Source organism: Macaca thibetana, chromosome 15 (genome assembly GCF_024542745.1).
Source record: "Macaca thibetana thibetana isolate TM-01 chromosome 15, ASM2454274v1, whole genome shotgun sequence".
In the NCBI taxonomy this organism is placed as follows: Eukaryota; Metazoa; Chordata; class Mammalia; order Primates; family Cercopithecidae; genus Macaca; species Macaca thibetana.
In genome coordinates this window covers 26,327,572-26,347,032 of record NC_065592.1, presented here as the reverse complement: position 1 = coordinate 26,347,032, position 19,461 = coordinate 26,327,572, and the positions used below count along the sequence as shown (strand labels likewise).

At 51.6% G+C, this 19,461-nt stretch overlaps 4 protein-coding genes across 11 annotated transcripts in view; 2 read left to right on the top strand and 2 right to left on the bottom strand.

Annotated features, from left to right (window-relative positions):
- Positions 1-14,722, bottom strand: part of CDC26 (cell division cycle 26) — a 258,302-nt gene extending 243,580 nt beyond the window's left edge. Inside the window, exon 1 of the mRNA XM_050761054.1 lies at positions 14,713-14,722. The gene's annotated coding sequence lies outside the window, so the exon portion shown is untranslated. The remainder of the gene's footprint in view (positions 1-14,712) is intronic.
- ZNF618 (zinc finger protein 618) overlaps positions 1-19,461 on the top strand; it is a 562,788-nt gene that overhangs the window by 15,740 nt on the left and 527,587 nt on the right. The gene's annotated exons all lie outside the window — the stretch shown is intronic.
- The window catches only part of POLE3 (DNA polymerase epsilon 3, accessory subunit), a 353,914-nt gene that overhangs the window by 82,116 nt on the left and 252,337 nt on the right, over positions 1-19,461 (bottom strand). The window lies entirely within an intron of this gene.
- RGS3 (regulator of G protein signaling 3) overlaps positions 1-19,461 on the top strand; it is a 133,210-nt gene that overhangs the window by 35,065 nt on the left and 78,684 nt on the right. For 5 of the 8 annotated variants that reach the window (XM_050760975.1, XM_050760974.1, XM_050760973.1 and 2 more), the window contains 6 exons: positions 161-216; positions 7,517-7,598; positions 8,430-8,535; positions 9,326-9,677; positions 10,583-10,622; positions 16,489-16,685. In XM_050760975.1, the coding sequence (XP_050616932.1) occupies positions 161-216; positions 7,517-7,598; positions 8,430-8,535; positions 9,326-9,677; positions 10,583-10,622; positions 16,489-16,685 (833 nt within the window). Of the gene's footprint in view, positions 1-160; positions 217-2,092; positions 3,710-7,516; positions 7,599-8,429; positions 8,536-9,325; positions 9,678-10,582; positions 10,623-16,488; positions 16,686-19,294; positions 19,434-19,461 lie in introns of those variants that run through there. The other 3 variants (XM_050760984.1, XM_050760977.1, XM_050760981.1) reach the window with 3 other exon arrangements.

The following is a 19,461-nucleotide window of genomic DNA, read 5'->3' as shown; positions in this document are numbered from 1 at the left end:
CTTGTCTGGATCGAGCCTCAGGTGTCCCCACATCCTGAGGCCAGGAGTGGTCCTGGGCAAACCCATGGGCCTGTTTCCCGGCACTGTCCTCTGGGTGGTCTGAGGAGGGGAGCCTTCTATGCCACCAGGCATTTTCTGATTCTGTTCTGTTGCCTTCCAGACCCACTGTTGAGAATGCCAGGAGGTGGGGACGCTGAGAATGGGAAGAAACTAAAGGTAGGGGTGGGGACAAGCTAGGGCATTGCTCCAGAGGCTGGATCTCCTCCTTGTCAGCCCCTGGGCCCAGGAAACCCCTAAAGGGGTAGCATTTGGTGCTTGAAACTCAGCAAGTCACGCACTTGGAAGGAATGATTTCTTGACTTTCCTGAGATGTATTACAGGAAATAAATGCTCTTCTTGGGGTATCCATGATTGTGGCAGGGGTGGGGAAAGGGCCAGGCACCCACCTCTGGAAATACAAGCATCTGGATCTTACTAACTTTGGGCCTCTAGAAACCGAGTCCTCCCCTTCCCACAGGCCTTCTTGGCCCCCTGCTTCCCCTGGGACTGAGGCTGAATCACCCTCTCAGGTTAGACCTGCTTGATGTCAGGGGGCAGCTGTGATTCTGAACCTGAGACCAAGGGGTTCTCACTCTATTAGGGCTTAAAGTCTGGAAAGGAGCCTTTTTCACATAAGGAGTTGGGAGAATTCTCCAAAATTCATTCCATCTCTTTGCAGGGCATGGCAGGGGATCTATGGTTTTCTTTAACAAATAAGAGAGGGAATTACTTGGCCAGGCATGCTGGCTCACGCCTGTGATCCCAGCACTTTGGGAGGCTGAGGCAGGTGATCACCTGAGGTCAGGAGTTCAAGACCAGCCTGGCCAACATGGTGAAACCTTGTCTCTACCAAAAATACAAAAAAGTTAGCCAGACGTGGTGGGCGCCTGTAGTCTCAGCTACTTGGGAGGCTGAGGCAGGAGAATCACTTGAACCCGGGCAGCGGAGGTTGCAGTGAGCAGAGATCATTCCAGCCTGGGCGACAGAGCAAGACTCTGTCTCAATTTAAAAAAAAAAAAAAAAAAAAAAAAAAAAGGGCCGGCCATGGTGGCTTATGCCTGTAATTCCAGCACTTTGGGAGGCTGAGGTGGGTGGCTCACTTGAGGTCATGAGTTCAAGACCAGCCTGGCCAATATGATGAAACCCTGTCTCTACTAAAAATACAAAAATTAGCCAGGTACGGTGGCACACACCTGTAGTCTCAGCTACTTGGGAGGCTGAGGCAGAAGAATTGCTTGAACCTGGGAGGTGGAAGTTACAGTGAGCCGAGATTGCACCACTGCATTCCAGCCAAAACAAACTCCCAGCAATTCATTAGCCCCTGTATACCACGTGCTTTTACCTAATCTTAACTGCCCACTCTGAGGCAGGTGTTACTTCGGCATCTCACAGATGAGAGGGACATACGCGGTTCAGAGCATTAGGCCCTCTCCGTGGCCACACAGCTGGCAGGTGGTGAAGGCAGGCTCTGAGTGAGGGCTGGCTGCCTTTTCAGTGTGCTGTGGCACACTGCCTCCTGTGCATGGCCTAGCTGGGAATATACTACGTTGCTGTAGTTCCTAATAGTATCTTACATATTACACAATATCGGCATATTACAATGTACCAAACATTTTCACGTTCACTGACTCAAGTCATTCACTTATTCATCATTCATTAAATATTTACACCTAGGGCTGGGCCCTGTGCTGGGTGCTGGGATGCATTTCTGGACCTGTCCAAGGCCCTGCCCCATGGAGCAGTCTAGAGCTGTGCTGGCCGGTGTGGTGACCACCTGCCACCTGTGGCTACTGAGCACTTGTAATGTGGCTGGTGTGACTGGGGAACTGAGTGTCAACTTTAGTTTTAAGTAATTTCAGTTTACCAGGCACATGTGTCTAGCTGCGACTGGGTTAGACAGAGAAACTTGCCAGGAGTAACTTGTCAGATTTGTTTTCTGTGGCTTCATTAGTTGAGAAGCTTTCCTCTGCCTTCTGTGGGGAACTGCAAAGACCTTTCCCCCTGTCTCTCTACTTGCCACGCACAGAGAGCATGGTGATCAGGGGGTCTCCCTCATGATTCATGGAAATTACATGGGTGTCAACACCATGTTTGCTTCCTCCAGCATCATAGGTTTCTTGGTGGCTTGTAAAATCCTGCTGCATGCTGGATTCTGCACACAGGCCTCAAGCCCCTGGGGGCCTTTTTCTGAGGTGTATTGGATTTTCCTGAGCTTGTGTGCTCAGAGATGTCTGTGGGACTCAGCAAAGAAGGTGTCCTTGTCAGAGGCTTGGCTGTGGCTCGGGGAGAGCCCCCGGAGTCCATCTCTTCAGCTCCTGTGCTGTGCAGTGGGGGAGATGGAGGCCCAGAAACCTGGGTGACCTGCCCACAGTCACACAGCAACAAAAGCTGGGCTGAACCAAGGAACCCTCTGTCATCAAGGACTTGAGTACGTGGCTGGGCTTCCCCAGGGGCTCTGAGATGGGCAAAAGCAGCTGGGCTCACCATGTGCTACTCTGCAGGATGCTATCCTGGGACTGCCAGGCAGGAAATAGGACCCGGGTTCTGGTCCTAGCCCCACACTACCCTGCTGTTTGATCATAACCTCTCCAGGCCTCAGTTTGTTTGTCAGTAAGATGAGGAGGCTGGATTGTCTGATGGCCTGGAAATCCCTTCTACATTTGACTTCATGGTCCATGTATCACCAGATCCTGACAGCAACCCACTTCCATGGACAAAAGACAAATAAATTGACTTTTTTGTTTTTTGAGACAGAGTCTTGCTCTGTCGCTCAGGCTGGAGTGCTGTGGCATGATCTCAGCTCACTGCAACCTCTGCCTCCTGGGTTCAAGTGATTCTCCTGCCTCAGCCTCCTGAGTAGCTAGGACTACAGGTGCCTGCCACCACACCCAGCTAATTTTTGTATTTTTAAAGTAGAGACAAGGTTTTACCATGTTGACCAGGCTGGTCTCGAACTCCTGACCCCAAGTGATCCACCTGCCTCGGCCTCCCAAAGTGTTGAGATTATAGGCATGAGCCACTGCACCTGGCCGAAACTGACTTTTAAGTAGTTTCCAAGTGGCAGGCAGGTCTTCAGACTCCAAATGTTTTATGTTCCCTGTCTTGAGATGGGATGTCTGTGAGTGTAACCCCCCAAGGTGTCCTGGGATTCTTTAGGCTGGGGTAGTCTCCTGGATTTCCAGTAGGGACCCTGGGACTTGCAGGGGGAGGAGGTGTTGTTATAGAGCAGCTGCGTTTTCTGCCTGGGTTCTCCTCCAGTGAGGGGTGTTTGTGAGAACATTGGAATCACAAAGTGGCCCATGGCAGAGAATGCAGCCAGAACAAAGGCGCCCTCTCCCCGCCGGGCCCGGGGAATACTAACTAGTTGACAGGAATTTTAATATAAAACTCTCCCTCTTCCTTGTCATTCTGAGGTTTCAGGAAGCCTTCAGGCTTATCGTGCAGAGGCACACAGCACAGACAGGGCTTGGGGAGGTGAGAGGTGATTTCCTGCCATTCTTCTGTAGGGCGGGCTTCCCAGGGTGCTCATGCCAGGCTGACGGGTCCAGTGTGGGCTCCCACTGCTGGGGGAGAGCTGGGTTTTCATGGGGCAGCAGCCGAGGCAGGACCCGCAGCCATGAACCGCTTCAATGGGCTCTGCAAGGTGTGCTCGGAGCGCCGCTACCGCCAGGTGGGTGCTTGGCCTCTTGTGGGGAGCCTGTGGAGTGTTCAGGGGTGGGGGTAGAGGGACCATCAGAGCAGGATCTCGCTCCCAACAAGGTCTTCTGTTACCCCCTCCTGCTCCCTGCAAGCTCACTTGGATATGGGGAGGAGGATAGAGGCAGGAGCTGGACCCAAGGCCCCTTTAGGGCCCAGCTCTGTGTGGAGTACTAACCACTGGCTGGGTGGTGTTTTTGGTGAGATAATCCAGCTAGCTTTCTGTTCTTTTTATTTGGGGAGGGGCTGTGGGTGTGAGATTGAAAATGCCGTGGTTGCAGAGCAGCTGGGAGCAGAGTTTGTATTTTTGCTCACTTTCCTGCTTCTGACGGGACAGCAGTGCCCATTCTGCCCCCTGTGTGTGTGTGTGTTGGCGTGTGCTCGTATGTGAGGTCGGGTGTTTTTGTGTTTATGTACATACATATAACTTTCCTCCCCCCTACTGCTGATGCCTCACTATGGCTCAGGATTCCTTTGGCTTTGGAATCCAACTTTACAGTGAGGGTTTGGCCTTAGCCTCCGGTCTTGGAAAGGGGGCAGAGTGGGCCATGATGATCCCATTAGCCCCCCTGTGTCTCTTCTAGAACTACGATGGACCATTTTTTCTCATAAAATAAAATAGGAATGGGATCCGGGATGGTGAAGGCAAGTGATATCTAATCTGGAAGGGAGTTCTGAAATTGTTCTGATTTTTAAAAAATCACATAGAGAAGCCCCTCTATTTGTTTTAATGACCAGACTGGACTGTGGGTCCTGACTCCTCTGACAGGCAGTGCTTAGGTCCCAGGAGGATGCCCAGAGGGGCCTCTGCTCCCCTGCCACCTGCCTGCTAGGGGACCCAGTATTCTCTCTCTAGCCCTCCCCAGCTCTCAGGCTCTGCCCTGCAGGCCCCACTCTGTGTTTCCTGCCCTCCTGGAGCTGGGAAAAGCAGCCCCTGCGACACTAGCATCTGGATGACAGGGTGGTGAGACAGAGCACTGGATGGGACATCTAGAAGTTCTTGGTCACCTTGGGGCTATGGGCTAGAAGATGGGGCATGCTCGCCATCAGAGTGGGGCCAGGAGCAATTGTGGGCTAGACCTAGGGCTCAGACACTCAGAGTTCAAGATGGTTTCTGTGTTAGAAACCAGTGCAGAATTGAGAGCAGCAAGCTTTTGGTCAGGTCTGAGCTCAAATCTAGCTCTGCTCCTCTTTAGCTGCAGCTTTTGAGCAAGTCACTGTTCCTCTCTGAGCCTTTATCTCCTAGTCAGTAAAATAGGGATAATGAAATCCAGCGATGGTGCCGTGGGAGTGAATGGGATGATGTGTGCGAAGAGCCTGGCTCAGTGTCTGCTGTGCATATCTATCTAGGAGATGTTTAATACATGGCAGCATTTGGGGATTACAGTCTAGGCAGGACAGAGGAGCAGAAACTAGGCAGGAGAGCAGAAGTGAGGGGCTGGCATGGGTGAGACCTGGGAGCAGTGGCTGTTCCTGCCCTGGACAGGAAAGAGTGAGAACCACCCGCAGGAAGGACAGGCTCTGTCAGAAGCTGCCAAGGACTCGGGACAGGGCTGCTCCCTTCACCTCCTAGTCAGAGCAGGGCGGAGAGCAGGAGGGTGGAGGGGGTGGCACTTGGGGTCTTATCTCCTTTCTGTAAAATGGGTGTACTCGTTTCCCTGGGGGCTGCAGGGATGGTCAGGTTCTTTGGACACTACCTTCTCAATGTGGTCAGTGATCATGGTGGACAGAGCATAAATTCTGCTTCCTCCGAACTAGGAGATGAGCTTGCCTCCTGGCACCCTCTCCTCTTCCCCTCCTTCACACCCCCAGCTGGCTGGACTGTGGTCTGGGCTGGCACAGGAGGGTAAGGGGCCCCAGCCCACAGTCCTGCTTGGATGTGGGGTCTGGGTTTGGGAGGAGGAGGCTGTTTTCTTGGAGCACACTCCTCCCCAGACCCCAATCTCCAGCTACTGCCCCAAAACTGGCCATCCAGAGCCCAGGGTGCCGGCATGGGTTTTCTATGCAGGAGGCTTTGGCCCTGGGTGGGGTAGGGGTGGGGAAGTGCTGGATGGGCTTTGGGACCCCGGCTTGTGCTTGGGTTGAGGGTTGGCTTGTGAGACCCCTAAAAAATCCTCGCTGGTTCCATGGAGGGGGCCAGGCTCCTGGCGTCTTCCCTGGCCTCAGGCGGGCCTGGCAATGAGTGGCTGCTCCTTTCCCCCAGCTTTCCACACTCGCACCCGCGTTTGTTTTTCTTTCTTTCTTTCCATTTTTTTCTCTTCCTGTCTTAGCTGCGTGTTTTCCCAGAATTCTTATGGGAACAGGGTATTTTCCTGCCTCCTCCCCCTTCCCCTTGTCTGTCAGATTTCCTGTTTTACAAACTCGCTTTGAATCCAGGCCCGGGGCTGGTGGGAAGCAGAGCCTCAGAGGTCCCTGCAGCTTCCAAGGCCCTTGGTCATTCTGGGCTCCCTCCCACTCACCTTCCTCATGCCTGGCCCTGGGATGGTTGGCAGGTGAATGAGTGCAGGTGCCCAGTCTTGCAGGGACAACCCTCAAAGGAAGGAGACAGAAATCTCCTGACAAGGCCGGCACCCTTGACCTTTTCCAGGCTTGCTGAGCTGCCTCTTTCTCAACTTGTGTGGGACACCCTTCCCTGTGCCTCACTAGGGCCCACCCCAAGTCCCACTTTCTCTAGGGGGTCTCTTGGGACCCCTTGAATCCCTTTTCCGATTTGTGCTGCCTTTAGCCGCCAGAATTGGCTGGCATACCACCCTACATCCTCCTGTGGGTGGGAAACTGCTAGGTTGTCCTCCCTACAGTAGCCTTTGCTGAATTCCTATCGTGTGCCAAGCATGGCGTCCACAGTCGGAGCATAAAGGACTGAGAATGGCCCAGTCCTCCTGCTTACTTTAGTGCCTGCTGTGCCCTGCTTTGCTGTGGAGAGGTTTGTGTACCCTCGTGCTCCTCTGGGAGCCAGAGACCAAGGCTGTGTGCCTCTGTACGTCTGCAGAGCCTGGCATGCAGTAGGAGCTCAATAATTGTGTGCCAATTTGAAAAGAAAAGAGCATCCAGATGGCAAGGCCCTCTCATGGACTTCTGAAAGTAGGAGTTGTGGACCTGTCAAGCCAATGGGCCTCAGCAGGCACATGAGTCAGTGGCTAGTTCAGGTCACAGGAAGCCTATCTGTGACCTTACCTGCCCCTTACCTGGGAGTCCTCACTGGATGCCTTGGGGCCCTGGCCACAGATTGGCCCCCAGAACCCCAGCTCTCTTCCTCTGACCCTTGGCCTGAGATGGAGTGAGTGTGTCTCAGTGTTCCCTCCTCTGTGCTCTGGGAGAGCAGTGACCAGGCTGGTCTTGTCTTTGGGCCCTTAGCACAGGGCCAGCCCCAGGCTAATGCTCTGTGAACTTCTGTGAGAAAGGAAGAAGGGAGCCAGGAAAACAGTAGATCAAAGGTGAGGCCGAGTTGTGCAGTGCTGATGGGCCCTTGGGTCAAGGGCTGAGCTGCTGGGGCTCAGGATGTCAAGGTTTGCTTCTCCAAGACCTTGTCCATCCCAGGCCCTCCCCACATTGGCATGGGTTTACCTGCTGAGCTCTGGCCTTCCTGCTTGGCCCACAACCCAGTGCTCGAGTTGTCTGGGCTGAGATAGGGACACTGAGGGGCTGGCCAGCTCCTTTGTGGCTCTGATTCCTTTGGAGAGGAGGGTGGCTCTTGGCAGGGGTGGGCTGTGGGCTTCCTGACCTTGGGATAGAGGCCGGAGCCTCCAGCTTCTGGCAGTGACTGGGCAGGACTGTGTCCTAGATCACCATTCCGAGGGGAAAGGACGGCTTTGGCTTCACCATCTGCTGTGACTCTCCAGTCCGAGTCCAGGCCGTGGATTCCGGTAAGTGAGTGACAGGGGGATGCCAGCTCCCCTTGCCCACCACACATATGGGCTTTGCTAACAGAGGCTGGAACTAAAAGGGGAGCCCCAAACTGGAGCAAAGTGTCCTGGCTTTTCAAAATATTTTTAAGTGACCATAGATGAAACTGCCATTTATAAAATATGTCCACTTTTTTTGTTGTTTTTATCAAAATGAAAATAGGTTTTTATATTTTGTTTCCCAATCAGTTTGAACAGGAACTAAACCTATATTTTCAGCAATGGCTGCATGGGAAAATGAGAGTCATTTGTGAACTCTATTTGAAGCTGGTATTGTATCCTATCCTGAGCCTGATCAGCGCTTAAAAAGAGCCATCCTTCCCTACTTTTCACAAGTGAAGATTTCTGTTAATCACAGAGTGAGCATCTCAAAGACAGAAGCCAGGGCTCAGTGGTCAGGGTGTGTGCAGTGCCTGCACAGGGGTGGGCATGAGGTTTGTGCACAGTGATTGACAGAGAAGGAATGAATGGAGTGTGGGAGCCTGGCCCTAGGGAAGGTTCTCAATGGAGTAGGAGGCTCTGGGGAGGGGTAAGGGCCTGGGTGGAAGGGTGGACTGCAGAGAGGTGAGCCAGCAGTAGGGGAGGCAAGCAGGGAGAAGGGAATGCAAAGGAGATGCCTTCTTTCAAGACTCTTAAGAGGCACCAAGTTCAGCCCCTCATTTCACAGATGAACAAACTTAGAAAAAAAGGGAGGTCCTTGTCTGAGGTCACCATGGCAGCAAAGGACTCCAGGTCCTTTGAAGGGGTCTTGGGCTTCAGGGGCCCCTGAATGGCTTTTCTTTGTCCCTGCAGGGGGTCCGGCAGAACGGGCAGGGCTGCAGCAGCTGGACACAGTGCTGCAGCTGAACGAGAGGCCTGTGGAGCACTGGAAATGTGTGGAGCTGGCCCACGAGATCCGGTGACAGGGGGCAGCGGGTGGCCTGGGGCCTCAGACTGATGGCACACCCTCCCCACCTCTGGGCACACTGCCTTGCCTGGCCCAGCTCTTGCTGCTCCCTCCTTTGCCCAGCTGTGAGCAGACAATTCCTTTTGCTCCTCAAGGAATCTGTTTCTTGGCCTGAGAATGGAAGGTTCAGGCTCAGAGCACTTTCGGATTCCAGAGCAAACAGCAGGGAAGATGCTCTCAGACTCTGTGGTTCAGGACGGGGCACCAGGGGGTTGCTTTCTGCTTTAGCTAATTATTTCTGCTACCTTAGAGCTAAGTCCATTTGTTATTTAAGGACGTGAAGATGTTGCAAATGTTTCAATTGCGCAATTAAAAAATTATTCTTGAAAATGTTGGAGTCTCCCAAATTTTGATCCCCTAGGGTAAAACCCCGATGGCCTGATTTTAGGTCTGCTTCTGGAATGCCAGATGAGGGCTTGCACTTAGGGAATCTCCGAGCTTTACTTGCTTATATCTTGCTTATGACAAGCATCATGGATTGAGTATGGAACTCTTTCCTGTTGAACCTGGCGTTGACCTCAGGGTCCTTCTCAGCCCATCAATAGGAATTGACCTAGGCGACCCATTTGCTGTCTCTTGTTTAAATGGCTTCTTGCATCCCTTCCTGCCCCAACACTGGGGGCTTCCCTGCCGCATCTGCCTCCTCTTCCCCCCATCATCCTCCCTGCCCTGTGGGCCCTCACTCTGGCTGATACTGGTTTTCCCCAGGCTCAACCTCTCTGTGTGATCCCCCAACTTCTAGGAGCTGCCCTAGTGAGATCATCCTACTCGTGTGGCGCATGGTCCCCCAGGTCAAGCCAGGACCAGATGGTGGGGTCCTGCGGCGGGCCTCCTGCAAGTCGACACATGACCTCCAGTCACCCCCCAACAAAAGGGAGAAGAACTGTACCCATGGGGCCCAGGCACGGCCAGAGCAGCGCCACAGCTGCCACCTGGTATGTGATAGCTCTGATGGGCTGCTGCTTGGCGGCTGGGAGCGCTATACCGAGGTGGCCAAGCGTGGAGGCCAGCACACCCTGCCTGCACTGTCCCGTGCCACTGCCCCCACCGACCCCAACTACATCATCCTGGCCCCGCTGAATCCTGGGAGCCAGGTATGGACAGCTGGTGTGGGGAAGGTGAAGGGTATTGGGTCCCTGTGGGAGGCCAGGAAGACTTGAAGACCCAAAGTTGTGTGATGAGGAGCCTGCGAGGGGCTGTGATGTTGGGCAAGGAGATGGAGTATGTGCTAGCTCTGCCTTCTGCAAGGCTGTTCTTTGTGGGGAGGACGGATGGGTCTATGTGGCCTTAGGGCACAGATCCGAGAGCAGGGCATGCACAGGCTGGAAGATTTCAACTCACAGAAGGAAGAGCTTTCTACCAGCCTGTGCTTTTCCCCAGTGGAATGGGCTGTGTTGGTAGGTGGTGAGCCCCCATCATAGGAGGGGTGAAAGCAGACACTGCATGATTGCGTGGTGGGATGATGGAGTGCACTCCCCAAAATATTAGTCCCATGAGATACTCTAGAAAAAAGGTGTTCTGAGGTCAGATAAGCTTGAGACATATCCTGTACTCTCTTCCTCATCTAGGAGATTCCCAGTGCAAAGGAGCCTAGTAGAGGCTCTGCTGGCATCCTGTACTACAGCAGGTGGTGTCACCCAAATAACACCGCATTTCCCAAACTTGCCTGATGGGGGCACCCTTGAGGGCGTGGTTGGTACCGTCTTACCATTTCAGTGTTCCATGGAATGCACTTTGGAACGAGCTGCTGTAAAGGAAGTTGGGGACTTGCCAAGGGGCTAGACTTCATGACCCATAAAGCCTCTTTTAACTTGAATATTCTGGGATTTTGTGTTCTCTCCCTGCCTCCTCCCTCAGCTGGTTACCAGAACTGCTGTTTTTCTCTTGTGCCCTGAGGTGCTCCACTTCCTCTCCCCTGGGGCCCCTGTGTCCAGCAGCCTCCTAGGCTGTCCTGCCCTGCTCCTGGGGCTGAGGTTGTTCTCCTGTCTTTCCCTTGCAGCTGCTCCGGCCTGTGTACCAGGAGGATACCATTCCCGAAGGTGAGTCTCCTGCTGCTGCCATGCCCTCCTAGCTCAGAGAGACATCAAGGATCAGCTAAGGCCTGGCCCAGCCTCTGCCCCTGAGTTCTGAGGCCTTTCCAATGGAGTCAAGGTCACTTAGCCTATCGACACAGACTCTCTTTCCATGTGGTACCTTCTCTCCCTCCGGAACCAATGTCTTTCTTCCTTGAAGCCAGAACTAAGAAGGAGGAGAGGGGATCTTACCAGGGCAATTTAAGAGACAGTGTGTCCAGGCCTCAGGCATTCAACTGAGATTCATCCAATTTTACTGAGCAGCTGATATATGTTAGGTGCCAGAGGCAATGTGGTTGAGCTTGCATGGAAGGGAGTCATGGAGCGTGGAGCTGGGAGGTCTTGAGTTAGAGTTCTAACTATGTGATTTTGAGTAAATCATGTCCCCTCAGCTGGGCATGGTGATTCATGCCTGTAATCCCAGCACTTTGGGAGGCCAAGGTGGGTGGATCACCAGGTCAGGTGATTGAGACCATCCTGGCTAACACAGTGAAACCCCGTTCTCTACTAAAAATACAAAAATTAGCTGGGCGTGGTGGTGCGCACCAATGGTCCCAGCTACTCGGGAGGCTGAGGCAGGAGAATCACTTGAACCTGCGAGGCGGAGGTCGCAGTGAGCCAAGATCATGCCACTGCACTCCAGCCTGGATGACAGAGAGACACTCTGTCTTAAAAAAAAAAAAAAAAAAAAAAAAAATCATGTCCCCTCGCTGAGCCTCAGTTTCTTCATTTATAAAATGGGGTCAATAATTCCTACCTCAGAGCGTTGTTGGGAGGATCCCATGAGAGAATGGTTGTGAGTAGTTGCCTGTATACTGAGAGATGCTATACAGAGGGTAGCTGTCTTTGAAATGCACAGATGTCTCTGCTGTTGGATGGATTCTTCTTCTTTGGCTTTTAAAATCGGGATGGAGGCTGAGCTCAAAACCACTTTCTTTTCCCAGGAAGGCTGAGATATCGGTCTTGAGGCTGAAGCTGGCTGGGCAATCCTTGAGATCCTTCAAGTGCCTGCCAGAGAGCTTTGACTCAGAAGTCCATCTGGTGTCTGGACCGCCTTCCTTGACAGTGGCTTTTGCTTAGCCACTCATAGACTTTTTTCCTTGCTGTTCCTCTCTCAGTGGTGTGAAGGCGATGCTTATAGGGGTAGTTGGAAAAGTGCTTGTGCCTTTTGCGTGTGTAAAGCACTCCTATCAGGCTCAGGAACGCTGATGGAAGACACCTTCTTTCTCTCCGGTCTAGGGCATTTGGGCAGTTGAGCCTGGTCAGTTGGAAATAAATCTGTGTTCCTTCTGGGGAGAAGTCCCACAGCAATTCAATGATGAGTTTTATTTTTATTTTTTATTTTTCCATAGATTCTTGGGGTACAGGTGGTATTTGGTTACATGAGTAAGATTTTTAGTGGTGATTTGTGAGATTTTGGTGCACCCATAACCTGAGCAGTATCCACTGCACCCTATTTGTAGTCTTTTATCCCTTGCCCCCCTCCCACCCTTCCCCCTAAGTCCCCAAAGTCCATTGTATCATTCTTATGCCTTTGTATCCTCAACTTAGCTCCCATGTATCGTTGAGAACATACGTTTGGTTTTTCATTCCCGAGTTACTTCACTTAGAAAAATAGTCTCCAATCTCATCCAGGTCGCTGCAAATGCCGTTAATTCATTCCTTTTTTTTAAATGGCTGAGTAGTATTCCATCAACGATGAGTTTTTAAAAAGCTTTTGGTTGGCACATTAGGTTAGAGTGGAGATGCCGCTGCTCAATAGGGACTTCATCAGGGTTAAGGACTGGGCCTGGCTCATTTGTGTAGGTCCAGTGCAGGACGCAGGGCCTGGCAGATAGCAGATACTCAGTAGAATTTTGGTTGTGTGACTGACTGAAGGAGAATGACTTGGGTTGCCTCTGAGGCTTTGGAGTCTGGTCGTGGAGGAGGGGGACTGGAGAAGTGTGCTGCCTGGAGTGGGCCCATGCACACAGCTGGTGTCTGGGGTTGATCCCTTCTCAGTTTTAGAGGTACCTCTGTGTGTCCCTGCTGTGCTCCTAGTCTGTATCCATGTTGCATTCCCCTCTGAGAGTATAATACATAGTAAGTCAGCAAGAGCACAGTCATATGAGCCATGGGGAAAGGGACAAGTGAGGAAATGATGATGATATTAATAACCATGGTAGCTCTTTGAATATATTGTGTTAAGATCTTGACTTTATATATTCTTCATAATAATAAATCTTCACTCTTTACCAAGGATGAAGTCTTTGTAGCTCACAGTTTTAGGATTCAGAGGAAAGGGTGAAATTCAAGGCACATAATTTCCCTTAAACACACTTGGGGTTGTCCAGAGGTTAAGGCTGTCACCAGGGTGCTGGCTTCTCAGTCCCCCTCCTCTGGCTGGGCTGCCAAGACATAGCCCTTCAGGAGTATTGGGTCATCCTGAGTTGAATAGAAGGGAGAGTTAAGCCATCCTGAGTTGAATAGGGTCTGGTGCCCTTCCGGAGCCTGGAGTGCCTGCCCGGCTGTGGTTGGCATGTTTCCCAGGGCTGCTGGTGTCCTTGGCATTGTCCCTGCCCTGTAAAGGTGACCTGGCCTCAGATTTGCCACTGTCAGGGCAGGGTGGCTGCCAGGGCTCGCCTCAGAATCTGGGAGCAGAGCCCTGTAATTACTGTATTTGGTCAGTGAAGCAGGTGTTGGAGGAAAAAAGGGTGATATGGGGGTTTGGACCAGATATCGGTAGCAGGTGGGAAGTAAATGAGTTTGCCTTCACAGAGCTCGGTAACTGGGTTGCAAGCTGTACTGTTCTATAAAAAAAAAAAAAAAAAAAAATCAGTTTTGCAGAGCCAGAGCCACTCCCACTGGCCACATATTGTCCAGGGGTGGGTGGAGATTGGACACGAGGGCATGACTGCTGCATGGGTTGGGTTAATCCTGCCTTGTATAATTTACTGACCAAATGACCAGTCACCCTGCCATTCCAGACCTCAGTTTCCTTGTCTACCAAATGGGGCTGAGCGAACTTTTCCTCTCTGAAGGCAGAGTTATGTGTTGGTTGCTTTAGGTGAGGCCCTTGGTGAGGATTCTGTGACAGCCCTGGGCTCCTGAGCTAGAGAAGGGAAGAAATCAATTTTTTAATCTGAGACTGGGGGTCCAGGACCCAGATTTTGGCATCTACAAAGGGTACCCATCTTTAATTTTGGTCTATTTTGCTCCAGTCACCTACTTGTCAGTCCTGCATGGTTTTGCCTTCTCTGCTCTAGGCTTGACCATGTTAAATTAGACTGTCTAGATCCAGGCTGGCCATGGTGTTTCATTCACAGCACAGTTTGAGACCCAGCAGCCCTGCCTGTCCTTCTACTAGCCCTGATAGGTGGATTACTTGGAGGCTTAGGGTTTGTGATAATGCCCTGACTACTCACACTGTGGTACAATCCACCAAGCTCTCTTCCGTCAGGTCTCTTGTGTGAACCTCCCACTGGCCCTGGGGCAAGCAAGGCAGCAATCAGTATTATCTCCACTTCAAAGTGGAGAAAACTTTGATTCAGAGAAGGAAGGAAGCTGTTCAGGGTTACACAGACTGTCTCTGACTTGGGAAGTCAGTGATCAAGCTTGGGTGTCTTATCCAACTCAAATTCAGTGAGGATCTTGAGACTCAGGATGGTGCTTTAAGCAAAGGGTCCAGGGCCTGGCAGCACACACCCCTCTGGGGCTGATGTGCAGGGCCAGATCAGACAAGGAGCTATGTGACATCTTCCTTGTGTCTGTTCCTCCTGTGCCCATCCTGAGCTCATGCTCATTCTACTCCTCTCTATGTGACTCACAGAAGAGGCAGGAAGTGGTTTGAGTTATGGTGGTTTGAGCACTGCCCCCAGATTCGTCTATGATCAGTGGTCACTTGTCAGGGGCATGGGGGGAGTCAACTTGTTTTTCTCACCTTGCTCAGTGAGAAGGGGCAGGCGGTGGGAGGAGGAAGCAAGTGTGAAACCTTCTGAGGTGAGTTTTTCCTCTGACACTGTGGGTGCGCGTTGGTGGGGAGCTTCCCTGAGGTATAGCTGGGGTCAGGCCACTGGCTCCCCCGTCGCGGCCAGGGCTGCTGGCAGCAGAAGGAGGCCTGTGCCCGGGACCAGGCTGGGCACCCAGGTCACTGAGGACCTGGTAGTTGCCACGCAGTAGCAGGAATGCCTTAGAAGGGGCCCAGGAGTGTGTGGAGTTTCCCCTGACTGCTCTGGAGTTTCCTTCCCACCTGCTTGGTCCAGGAACCCCTGACTTTTTAGCGACTTTGTGTTTTGTCCCTCTGCCCACTAGATGGGACGTGATAAAAACCTGTGCACAGGCTGGGCATGGTGGCTCATGCCTGTAATCCCAGCACTTTGGGAGGCTGAGGTGGGCAGATCACCTGAGGTCGGGAGTTCAAGGCCAGCCTGACCAACATGGAGAAACCCTGTCTCTACTAAAAATACAAAATTAGCCAGGTGTGGTGGCACATGCCTGTAATCCCGGCTACTTGGGAGACTGAGGCAGGAGAATCACTTGAACCTGGGAGGCGGAGGTTGCAGTGAGCCGAGATTGGCCATTGCACTGCAGCCTGGACAACAAGAGCGAAACTCCATCTCAAACAAACAAACAAAAAACAACAAAAAACCTGGGCACCATCCCTTGTTCAGGGTGAGGGGTGTGTGTCCATCAGTGTGCCCTCAAAGAGGGACCCCTCCCATCGCCATTACAGCTTCTGCTCTCCTTCCTGGGGGTGGCCTTGTTTCTCTGTTTCTCTCTCTGTCTTTCCTTATGATTAGAATGATTTGTGAGTTGGTGGCCAAGCTGGAGTACCTCCTGAATACAGTGAAGCCTGGGACTCCCAGAGTCCTACGGGGCACCTGACTCCCAAACTTGCTTTTCCAAGTGGAGAAATCACAACAACAAAACAACGAGTTAGCAGCTAACTTTTATCACACACTTACTAGGTTCCAGGCACTGTTCCAAAGACTTCACTTAGAGCATTTCATTTAATCCTCACTGTAACCCAGTGAGCTTGGCACTGTTATTACAGTTGAGGAAATCAAGACTCTGAGGGTGAAATAAGTTGCCCAAGCTCACCCAGCTGATAAGCAGGGGAGCAGGATTGAGCACAGCCACCTGGCTTCGAAGCTTGTGTGCTTTACTGTGACCTGGGGCAGCAAGTGCTACTCCTTATTCTAGACTGACTGGAGTGGGCCAGGCTGCTCTAGCTCCCTTGGCTGCAGAGGGCGGACTCCAGTACATCCTGGGAAAGCCTTTGGTCTCTGCTGCTGCTGCTGTGGATTTTTGTCTGTGGGGCAGGGAGGGAGGAAACAGGTTGGGCTGGGCTGAGGTTGTGCAGGGAGTAGTGGGAATGGTGTAGGGGTCTGGTGAGGAGAGCGTGTGCCCTGCCACACAGGCTGGTCACCACTCTGCTCTAACTGATTGTTCCACATGGGACTGTGGGCTCAGTGAGGCCAGATCTTCTGATTTTTCAAATATGAGCGATTTCTTGATTTTTAAAAGCGTAAGGCTGAACTGGAAAGTCCGATCCAGGCCTGGGGCAGCAGGTGGAGCATGCTGCCTCCGTCATAGCTGGTAGTGCCCAGCGCTGTGCTAGCCCTGGACTTGCTTTCTCACGTGTCAACGTCTCTCACTAGAGTGTGAGGGAATTCCTTGAGGCCCGAGCCCATGTGAGGCCTCCCTGTGTTTCGCATCATGCGCAGGACCTGGCACAAAGTAGCTGCTCAGTAAGTGGTTGTTGACAAAATGAGTCCGTGTCCCGTTTCTACAGAGGGGACACCTTTGCAGGAGTGATGAAAATGTCTCATAGTCCCCCATCTCTGTTTCACAGAATCAGGGAGTCCCAGTAAAGGGAAGTCCTACACGGGCCTGGGGAAGAAGTCACGGCTGATGAAGACAGTGCAGACCATGAAGGGCCATGGGAACTACCAAAACTGCCCAGTCGTGAGGCCGCATGCCACGCACTCAAGCTACGGCACCTATGTCACCCTGGCCCCTAAAGTCCTGGTGTTCCCCGTCTTTGTTCAGGTAAGCCCGTGACTGGTCCTAAGGGTTCCCTCAGGAGGAACGGAGAAAGAGGAGGGCCCTTGCCCCAGGACTCAGGGATGATGCCTTATCCCAGGACTGAGGGCCCCGTTTTGGGAAAGATAAGTAGCTTTAGATGCACGGGATTCTAGGGGCTTATACTGAGGGAGCAGAGATTTCCAGGGAGATACACAGGAAAAAGTGAGGCCGGGGGAGCCCAGCAAGGAAAGGGTCCTCTCCTTCCCCTACCTTGCCTCCCCTTTCTCTGGGGACAGGGCAGGTGGACCCCAGCTGCTTGTTGCCATGTCACAGGGCCTGTTTGCTGATGCTCCCACTCCCTGGCTCACCCAGTGGTTTTTTTATTTGGAAACAACTGAGGGGAGACCCTTGGGGTCTGTGGCTTATCTGGTCTCCCTGGTCTCTGCAAACATGTTTGATCTGTATTCACTGGTGGCCTGCGATTCACTAGATCTCTCTTATTCTCCAACGTCAAACAAAATGCTTGAAGAAAGATAATGAAATGAACAGCAAGCTGGGCCTGAAATCCCAGTTACTTGGGAGGCTGAGGTGGAAGGATCATTCGAGGCCAGGAGTTTGAGGTTACAGAGAGCTATGATCATAACACTGTACTCCAGCCTCTTCTTCTTTCCCCTCTTCCTCCCCATTTATCTCTCTTTCTCTTTAAAAATAACCTTTATTGGACCGGGAGTGGTGGCTCGGTAATCCCAGCACTTTGGGAGGCCTAGGTGAGTGGATCATTTGAGGTCAGGAGTTCAAGACCAGCCTGGCCAAGACAGTAAAACCCCGTCTCTACTAAAACTACAAAAAAATTAGCTGGGCGTGGTGGCAGATGCCTGTAATCCTAGCTATTCAGGAGTCTGAGGCAGGAGAATCACTTGAACCTGGGGGGCGAAGGTTGCAGTGAGCCGAGATCATACCACTGCATTCCAGCCTAGGAGACAGAGTGAGATTCTGTCTCAAAAAAACAAAACAAAACAAAACAAAATGAAACAAAACCCGAAAACCTTTATTTATTCCAACACCCAGATATGATAGTGTGAACATTTCAGCATCTTTTCTGTGTGCATGTACACATTAAAAAACAGATCTTATTCTATATTTTATGTCATGTTGCCTTTTTAAAATGAAAATTGTAGCATGAACCTTTCCCACACCACTAAATGTTCTGTGTTTTATGGTAGTTGCCCTCTCTTATTATGTGGGTATACTGTATTTATTTAACCAGTTCTGTATTCAGATACTTCTGTCTACTATTTTGCTATCGTAAATAACACTGTGATGAAAATCCTTGCTCATGGATTGCCTCTCTGATTATTTTCCTTGGGAGAGATTGCTGAAAGGGAAATGACTGGGTCATGGGTCATAAACATTTTAAAGACTCTTTATACATATTGACAAATTGTTTTGCAGGAAGATTCTAATGGTTTATCATCTTACCAGCAGCATTGACATGACTTGGCCCCAAGGGCTTCATTTCTGCCTATGCCTCTCTGGTCTCCCTGGCATCCCAGTCTGGGCCTGTCACTGTCCAGTAGGCACACTTTGTTAGGATGCAACACATCTCTGGGAGCTCACATGCCTCCCCTTAGACAACTCTGTCAGCAGGTCCTGGCCTTGGCCTTTCTGTTGGTCTCTTCTCTTTCTTAGCATGTGACACAAAGTTCTTGGCATCTACAATGTCTAATTTTCTTTCCTTTTTTTTTTTTTTTTTTTTTTTTTTGAGATGGAGTTTCGCTCTTGTTGCCCAGGCTGGAGTGCAATGGCGCGATCTCGGCTCACTGCAACCTCCACCTCCCAGGTTCAAGCGATTCTCCTGCCTCAGCCTCCCAAGTAGCTGGGATTACAGGTGCCCACCACCATGCCCAGCTAATTTTTTGTAGTTTTAGTAGAGATGGGGTTTTACCATGTTGGCCAGGCTGGTCTTGAACTCCTGACCTCAGATGATCCACCAGCCTCAGCCTCCCAAAGTGCTGAGATTACAGGCATGAACCACTGCACCCGGCCTGTGTCTAATTTTCATATTCATTTTAATATTTGTATAAGAAACTATTTTTATTCAAGAGACAGTCTCTCGCTCTGTCCCCCAGGCCGGAGTGCAGTGGTATGATCATAGCTCACTGTAACCTCAAGCTTCTGGCCTCAAATGATCCTTCCACCTCAGCCTCCCAAGTAGCTGGGATTTCAGGTCCAGCTTGCTGTTTGTTTCATGATCTTCCTTCAAGTACCCTACTTGATGGCATGTACTTAGAAGCCATGTTAGAAATATACAGTCATAAGGACAAGTGCTGCTGGGTAATCCAGAGCTTAGGGAGCTTCCTCTGGGCTGGGCTAGGCAAGGTGATGGAATAGGGTGAGAGGTTTGGGTGTGAATTGACGCTATGGGGATTGGCTGAGAAGCAGACAGTCAGTTCAAGTGTGTTATGAATGCAGAGCAGGGACTGGCCTGGCCTTGAAGGAACTCAAGTGACCAAATCTCGTGGCATGTGGCTCTCAGGATGCCTCCTAGTCCTGTGAGGCATGAACAGGATAGATGGGGGATGGCGGGGGCTGGGAGGGCCCAGGAACCCAGTGCAGTGTGGGGTGGGAGCTGGGACTGAGGACTGCAGAGGGCCTAAGCCTGTGGTTAGACTTCCTGTCAGTGAGTGTAGCTCTCACAGAGAGGGTTGATGGGGAAGGTGGCAGCAACAGTTCCACAGGACAGCAGCGTCTGTCTTTCTGTTTCCATCTTATGTATGAGGGGGTGTGTGGGTTCTCGGGT